An 8,459-nucleotide genomic window follows, 5' to 3' on the forward strand; every position below is an offset into this window, starting at 1 on the left:
CAGGCCAGTAACCCGTAAACAATCAAGATTAGTCTATAACAAATTCTAGTCAGAAGTACTAGATTGATATTAATATAACAAATTCTAATTATGAGGTCTTTCTTGAATCTGCAAGGAGATGCAATATTCTTAAGTGTTACATCCTCATCATTTGGATGCATATCACTAACTCAATGTAATGATCAGATTAGGACTTTACTATTCGGCAGAAAAGAGAAAAAATGTAAAATTACAATAGAAGTCAGATATTCTAAGGGTGTACATATTCAGACACCTTGTTCCCTAAATCCACACCCTTCTATACGCTTCGTATAGGGCTATACGAAGCGTATAGGGTTGCTTTTCCCGACCAACTTCTGCACCTCGTACAACGTCACATCAGTCAACTTATACGGGGAGTCTAGGCCTGTACGAGGGGCCAATACGAAGGCCCTTAGACGCCTCGTATAGACCTATACGAGGCGTCTTGGACTGACCGATTTGACTATGAAGGGACTATGTCTGACATGACTTAAAGGCATACGGGGAGTAAAGACCTATACGAGGCGTCTTTAGCTCCCATAAAATGCAACCTACAGTGCGTTCTTGGTCCACATCCGAGGTTTCAACAAAAAACCACTCACATTCTGTTTGTTTTTTTATTTGTGTTTGCGTTATTATCATCCCGGAGTGTTGAAATGTCATCATATTGGAACGGCAACTATATCTTCGGGCAATATTCTAGCGAAAACTGGGGGCACGAAAGCGTTCCGGTAACAGTTATTAGCGTAAATGTTATAATTACTTGTTGTTTTCGTTTATTATTTACTAATGATGATACGGTTGTCTATTTTGGAGGAGTCTGGCATTCCCGATTCTAATGAGCAAGAGGAGGTTGTGTCTAGTATACAAGGAAAACAAAACAGCCCGTTTCTAGATTTGAACAAGCATCCTCCTGTTGATGAAACAGCCCCTGTAGATGACTCATACCCTGCTAGTGGATACGGAGGAGACGGTGGATACGGAGGAGACGGTGGATACGGAGGACACGGTGGATACGGAGGAGACGGTGGATACGGAGGAGACGGTGGATACGGAGGAGACCGTGGATACGGAGGAGACGGTGGATACGGAGGAGACGGTGGATACGGAGGAGACCGTGGATACGGAGGAGACGGTGGATACGGAGGAGACGGTGGATACGGAGGGGACGGTGGATATGGTGGATACGGTGGATACGGGGGATACGGTGGATACGGAGGAGACGGTGATCATCAGCAATTCATTTCCCCGGGCACTCCTTATGTTCATCAAAACAATTCGGACGTTGGAGGATATGGTGGTTATGGTGGATATGGTAGATATGGTAGTGAAGCACCTCCCATTCTGGACAGTCTGTACTTAAAAAAGACGGTATAAATTACTATTTTATTATTAATATTTTATTATTATTAATTTTATTATTATTATTTTTATTATATTATTATTATTATTATATTATTATTATTATTATTATTATTATTATTATTATTATTATTATTATTATTGTCGATGTTACAGGTTTTCAACTCCTTAGATGAACTAAAGAAACGGATACAAGAAATAGCAAATGCGGATGGTTTCGTTATTGTCACCCGTCGATCAAAGAAAATCGGGGGAAGAACCGGGAGGGTATGGCTTGAATGTGATCGTGGTGGTGAGCACCAGAGTACAGCAACACTTAGAAAAGCTGGAAGCAAAAAAACCGGTTGCCCGTTTTACCTGCTGGCTGTCCGAAACCACCCGTATGAAACCTGGGAGATAAAAGACGGAACAATTGAACATAACCACGAACTTTGTGAGGACCTGTCGGCCCACGCGTTTGTGCGAAGGTTTACTCCAAGCGAAATGAAACTGATCGAGCAGCTGACAGCTCAAAACATGGAGCCGCGCAAAATATTTCAAACGATAAGGAAGCAGGACCCCGACAGGTTTCATGTTCAGAAAGACGTTCAAAACGTTGTAGCGAAGATTAGAGCCGAACAAAGACAAGGATTGACTCCCATGCAGTCACTAGAAAATGTGCTGATGAAGAACGACTTTATTTACGAGATCCGGGAAGAACCCGGAACAGAGATCGTAACAGAGATCTTCTTTCTTCATCGGGACTCGAGAGTCTTGTGGCGTGCATTCCCCCACGTCATGATGATCGATGCAACGTACAAGACAAACATATACAATATGCCCTTTATCCAGATTGTTATTGTTATTAATATTATTATTTATTATTTATTATTTATTATTATTAATTATTGTTATTGTTATTAATATTATTATTTATTATTTATTATTTATTATTATTAATTATTGTTATTGTTATTAATATTATTATTTATTATTTATTATTTATTATTTATTATTTATTAATATTATTATTATTGTATACGTATACAGTATTTATTATGGAGGACGATCTGATGCCGGGCGATGACATTCACATAGAGCCGGTTCAGCAGGGTCCACGACGGAGACAGCGACCGCCTGTGGATACGTTGCAGGGGCATCCCTATCTAGAGTTTCCCGACGGCACTGACGCCGCCCGTCATTGCCAGAAGCTTAGGAGGATGCACGTTGGATCGCATGCATCGATCGACTGGGATGCGATGGAGGAGATTGCTGAGACGCCGAGAGTGCGTCGGTTTATACCTATCGATTCCCCGTGGCATCGTCTTTTTGATTTGGCGCACACGCCGACCTACAGGGAGCTGCTGGTCGAGTTCATTTCGTCATTCACATTTCACCCTCCTGGGGAGCCAGTGCCGATTCCGTACCCAGGTGAATGTTATTGATATTTATTTATTTATTTATTAATATTATTTATTTATTTATTTATTTATTTATTTATTTCTTTATATTATTATTATTATTATTATTATTATTATTATTATTATTATTAATTATTGTTATTGTTATTAATATTATTATTATTATTTATTATTTATTATTTATTATTATATTGTTTTATTTATGATTCCGTACCCAGGTGCTCCCCCTCCGCCTGAGGTTTCTTTCAGGCTTGCTGGCGTTCAGCGTTCGATGACGCTAGCAGAGTTTGCGGTGCGCTCTGGTTTATACATGCAGGAGGAGATCGAGACTGAGATCTACACAGCGGGGCTAGTGGTGGTTGAAAAACCCACTCTTGTTGGGTTTTGGCAGGTGATTGCGGGGGCGGATCATTGGGAGCATGACAAGTCGAAGGGGAGGGTGTCGTTTGTTAGCGACCCACTATACAGGTATGTACGTTTATTATTGCAATTATTGTGATTATATGCACTGTTTATTAATCTCTGTTTTTGTATTTCGCTAACACTATCTGCAGGTATCTGCACCATTTGCTCGCCACTTCTATATCAGCGCGCGGCTACAGCCGTGAGTGGTGTACGACCACAGATCTTTTTTTCCTATATTGTTTGTTGTATAGGAGGCCGTGCGCGCTAGCACACGGTCTAGCCCAGTACTTCGCCTCCGGCCATCACCGGCAGGAGCGCGGATTTTTGTATGGCGGGGCGTACGTGACCGTCATTGCCCGTTCATTTGGCCTCGTACCACATCAGGACCCACATCTACGGACGCCGGCCATCATGCCGACGCGGATGGGTATGCCGTCGCTATGGGGGATGAGGGTTATCAAGAGGTTCCCGGTTGGCCCGCGGTTTAAAAACCGCGAGGGGGCGTATGGAGAGAGGAGGACCTACCAGAGCATTTCGAGGACGTTCATCCTCCTGCAGATCCTGCTGATATAGTGCCCGTGGAGGACCCTCCGGAGGATCTAGACGGTGCAGCGGGGCCACAGCCACCGCCACCTGCCGGGGCACCTCAGTTTCCACGTCACGCTATTCGAGGTGGTGCCCCAGGAGCTGCACTACATCCGGATGTACTAGCCAGGCTTGACAGGCTCGACGATTTGGTAGGTTGGTTGGTACGGGCGGAGCAGGATAGACGAGAGAGAGAGGGATTACCCCCGATACCGCTTCCACCGGTTCGAGCACCACATCAGCAGCAGCAGCCGCAGCAGCAGCACCAGCCGCAGCAGCAGCATCAGGATTCAGATTCGGATTTGGATGCATAGACCTGTTGTTGTTTTTATTGTTATTGTGGATGTACAAACTTATCTTCTATATTTTTGTTATGGATGTAAACAGTTATCTTATATATGTCATATTTATGTTTGTTTTCAGTTATTCGGTTACTCAATGATTGTTCTCTTAAATTTAGATAATACGGAAACAATATAACCCCTGAATATAATACGGAAACAATATTTGAAAGAAATAAAATTTTAATCGAAAGAATAATATTTAAAAAAGTAAAATGTTAAAAACAATATAATATATTTAAAGAGCCGATTTTTAAAATAGTTGATTTAATCGACGCTGAAACAAAAAATTTTTTTAAACTTTTTATAGTGTAAAAAACAAAAAAAAAAAACAAAACTTTTTTAAAAATAAAAAAAAACGATTTTTAAAGGCAAATAGTTAATTTTTAAAAAACAACAACTTTTTATAGTGTAAAAAAGAAAAAAAAAACTTTTTTTAAAACCTAAAAAAATTTCATCAAAAAAACACATCTTCAAAAACCATCCAAAAAACCAACCCAAAACCCACCAAAACACCCCTCATTTCAGCCAAAAAAAAATACCAAACAGAGACGCCTCGTATAGCCCCATACCCTGCGTATAGGGTTCCTTAAACAACGTGCCTGACACCCTCTGTACACCCATCGAATTCAGTGCATGGACGCCTCGTATAGGTCTATACGAGGCGTCTAGGTTTGCAAAAGTGTGGATTTAGGCGCAGTGGGTGTCCGAATAGGCGGAGCCTATTCTAACAAGATGCTCAAATTAGGGCTTTTTATATTCTGTAGAAAAGAGAAAAAAATGTAAAATTACAATAGAAATCAGATATTCTATCAAGAAGTTTAATAGTTAGGAAAAGATAAATAAAATGTTTACAAGTTGTTTCCATTCTTACCATGGAAAACCCAAAAAATTAAAAATAAATATAAAAGGTGGGTTATTTCTTTGTAACACGCATTGTCGATCTGGTATGTTTTGCGGCCATTCAAAGCCATTGAATAATAAAAATGAAAATGAAAATAAAAATAAAAATAAAAATAAAAACAATAATAACAACAACAACAACAACAACAACAATAATAATAATAATAATAATAATAATAATAATAATAATAATAATAATAATAATAATAATAATAATAATAATAATAATAATAATAATAATAATAATAATTATACTGTATTGTTAGAATCAAATCTCTATGATGTTCATGGATCATCTAAAGACAGATTGTTAACCAAGTTATTTTATGATGTTAAAGTTATGGATCATCTAAAGATAACGTCTGTTAAATCCTTACAATAAATAGAGTTCCTTAATATTTAGTCACAACAATTATTGGCTTACAACTTTGACTCCAGCTCCATAAAACAAATTCTTAGTATCACAAAATCCCGTTGCTGGATCACCATAACCACCCAATGACTTTCTCAATCAACGTACATTCTGTTATCCAAAACAAATATACAACAATCACTGAGATCATGCATAACCCAATTCGGTAAACAATAGATTTGTGTGTCAGTATTTATATAACATACCTCTTGTAAATCTAAACACTGCTGCTCATGAACTAGTGCAAGTTTAGGAAACTTGTGTACTTGATTTGAGAGCTTGAATCGTTTGGCACAAGAAAATTGTGCTGATAACCATACACCACAGAAGATGACATAGGAATTTTGGGTTCCATAATTGACTCATTAGTCCTTTCATTAAACTCCTTTTTTGATTCAATTTGACTCCAAAAGCTTGATTCATGAGGAACTTTCTTAGATTCATCATCAAGCTTTTTACTTTGCAATTTTTCCTTTGTCCTTTCCCTAGCTCTTGCTCGCGCCTCAGCCCGTGACTGATTCACATCAACCACAGATCTGTATTTTCGCTTCTTTTTCGCGTCAACGAACTTGGGTGCTGACTTCTTCTTTTCCCCTTTATCTAATTCTTCACCAGATCTTTTAAGGGTTTCCTGAAAAACATCTTCACATTGATCAGTAGCACCAGGAGATGAACAATGTTTCATTTCTTCAACCAACTCCTTAATTGCTATTTTCGACTTGGTAAAGAGCCAATCAAGGGTTTTGCTTGCTTTGTCAAACCCTAGCAAATCTTGAAGATAAAAGAACTTTCTTGCAACATCAATGGACATCCTGACCCTCCTATCTCTAGGGCCTTGAGCAGTGTGGATCTTGCTATGTCCATCTTTCTTCATGTTTGCTACTTTTTTCTTGGAGGGGTAAATTACTGCCTCTAAAAGACTATTGTGATCATCGCTATAATGAAACCCTGATCCTTTAATATTGTCGGTCAAGACCGGGGGAGGAGCAGTGTTATACCCATGGAAAAAGCAATCTCCGTTGATAAACTGGTTGTTGTGGTGGTGGTGGTAGTGATGGTGGAAGTGAACACCATCTTTTTCAAGGTCAAAGAGAGAGCTGGAAGAAGGAAATACATGGATGGATGAAGGATGTGGTTGAACAAGGTTTGAGGGAAACATTGAATATTATAAGGTAAACAAAATCTGAAAAGTATTAATAATTTATTGAGAAGTTCAGGCGGAGGTTCATTGATTCAAGTATGATATGGAGGCTAGTTTGAAGATGAAGTTTTCCTCTTTTCTTATTGGCTTTCAACTATGCATATCCCCTTTTAGGGCACAATTTAGTGCTCATTTTCACTTCACAGAACGTTACAAACTTTTTTAATTTGTCTTTTACCCCAAAAGGACCACACTGGTACAGTAGCTCATTTTAGAAATAAAATTTGAAAATCAGTAGGAAAATATTTTATTTTCTAATCAATTATGTCGCGAAACAACTTTCATTAAAACAAAACCGGCTAACCTGCTAGCAAGCCACTGGCAAAAAGCGCAAAAAAAAACATCCAACAACGAAAACGTATTACTCAACAGAACTTTAATTTCTACTTGATCCATTTTAAAACCAGACATTTACTCCTATTTTGATCCATAAAAAAATTCATGGACTTCATCTCACCAAAAATGTTTTGATTGTTGATTGGCTCGTTTGAAAATATCCATCTATTTCGTGCACGCCATATACTCAAACATGCCACCAAAACCATGGATTGCACGATTTTACTCTTTTGGTGATTCCCGAAACTTGTTTATGGACTTGGAAAATGCCATTAATAGAGAAAGCAAAGATAGGGCTGATGTTGCACCATGTAACATCCAGTAAAGATATGATCAACCAACTTCGACGAAGAGAAGCAAAGACTAAATATATTAGGGGCATTGATGATATTTCTTTTTATTAGAGTGTTAGAAGTCGGGAGAGGGGATTGCAACGCTCTCAAACCAAAAAGTGTTCACCTTCAAGAGAATACACGAATTCCAATCCAAGATACGAATGGATGGAACTCGTTTAAACTGATAAATCAGTTTCCTCATCAATGCAATAGAAAACTCCCCCGATCTATTCGCCGGCCATCTACATGTATTCCCTGTTGCCCAGAATGATCTTTGATCTCTAGATCGCAAATGATAAACTAACTTGAATATAACATGAATCTGAATACAATGAGGGTAATGAACTTGAATGTACTGAACGTGAACGAATTCTACAAATGAAATCTATCCCTGTTTATAGTTTCTAAAAGGTGCGAACGAATAGACGCGTCTCTTCATGAACATGTGTGTCTCTTGGATTGTGTGGATGAGAATCAATCTTGAAAGGTTGTGTCTTCTTGTCCAAGAGTCATGTCCCTTTGTTTCTCCTTGTGGCCGAGATCAAACAGGTGCGACTCCAAGGGTGTCGCAACCCTTGGGGTGTTGGTTGACAAGTTCTGTTTTTTCAACTTTAGTCCCTATACTTTGTAACCGCCATATAACTACCTTTTAACTATATACTAATAAACCCTTGCACTTTGGATGTGTAGAGATTAGTGATTTCATTCACCCCCTAATCTTGAACATCCTTGAGTTGTTGTAGATCTTGAACTCCGAGCAGTTCTCGCATTGTAGCAAACTTGACCCTTGCTAGTGCCTTTGTTAGTATGTCTGCCCGTTGTAGTTCTCCATTTATGTGTTCCACATTGATGAGTTCGTTCTCCACGCATTCTCTTATGAAATGATAGCGTGTGTCAATTTGTTTGCTTCTTCCATGAAAGACTGGATTTCTAATGAGTGCTATTGTAGAAACATTATCCACCCTTAATGTTATCTTCTCTTCCTTCCATCCTGTAATGTCACTTAGTAATCTTTTAAGCCATAGTGCTTGGCATGCTTCTGCAGTGGCTGCCATGAATTCTAATTCACATGATGATAATGCCACTGTCTGTTGCTTCTGTGTGCACCAGGTTATAGGTGATTCTCCAAAGTAAAATACCAGACTGTTCCTTTTCCTT

At 38.8% G+C, this 8,459-nt stretch overlaps 2 protein-coding genes across 4 annotated transcripts; one reads left to right on the plus strand and one right to left on the minus strand.

Moving 5' to 3' along the window:
* The first annotated feature begins 258 nt into the window (after positions 1–258).
* LOC118487299 (TATA-binding protein-associated factor 2N-like) lies at positions 259–4,333 on the plus strand. Of its 3 annotated transcripts, XM_035984006.1 has the most exons (5): positions 259–752; positions 841–1,392; positions 2,413–2,793; positions 3,002–3,251; positions 3,338–4,333. In XM_035984006.1, the coding sequence occupies exons 1-3, from the start codon at positions 678–680 to the stop codon at positions 2,434–2,436; spliced, it is 651 nt and encodes a 216-aa protein (XP_035839899.1). In that variant the 5' UTR covers positions 259–677; the 3' UTR covers positions 2,437–2,793; positions 3,002–3,251; positions 3,338–4,333. The 3 variants fall into 3 exon arrangements, with proteins under 3 accessions (XP_035839899.1, XP_035839898.1, XP_035839897.1); XM_035984005.1 differs by lacking the exon at positions 259–752 and having other exon boundaries at positions 1,207–1,392; positions 3,002–4,328; XM_035984004.1 differs by lacking the exons at positions 259–752; positions 841–1,392; positions 2,413–2,793 and having other exon boundaries at positions 2,906–3,251.
* Positions 4,334–5,311: 978 nt separating this feature from the next.
* On the minus strand, positions 5,312–6,773 carry LOC110912465 (transcription factor DICHOTOMA). The gene is made up of 2 exons (XM_022157188.2): positions 5,636–6,773; positions 5,312–5,540 (listed from the first exon to the last, which is right to left on the minus strand). The coding sequence occupies exon 1, from the start codon at positions 6,586–6,588 to the stop codon at positions 5,668–5,670; it is 921 nt and encodes a 306-aa protein (XP_022012880.1). The 5' UTR covers positions 6,589–6,773; the 3' UTR covers positions 5,312–5,540; positions 5,636–5,667.
* Between the last annotated feature and the right edge of the window lie 1,686 nt (positions 6,774–8,459).

This window comes from Helianthus annuus, chromosome 15 (assembly GCF_002127325.2).
Source record: "Helianthus annuus cultivar XRQ/B chromosome 15, HanXRQr2.0-SUNRISE, whole genome shotgun sequence".
In the NCBI taxonomy this organism is placed as follows: domain Eukaryota; kingdom Viridiplantae; phylum Streptophyta; class Magnoliopsida; order Asterales; family Asteraceae; genus Helianthus; species Helianthus annuus.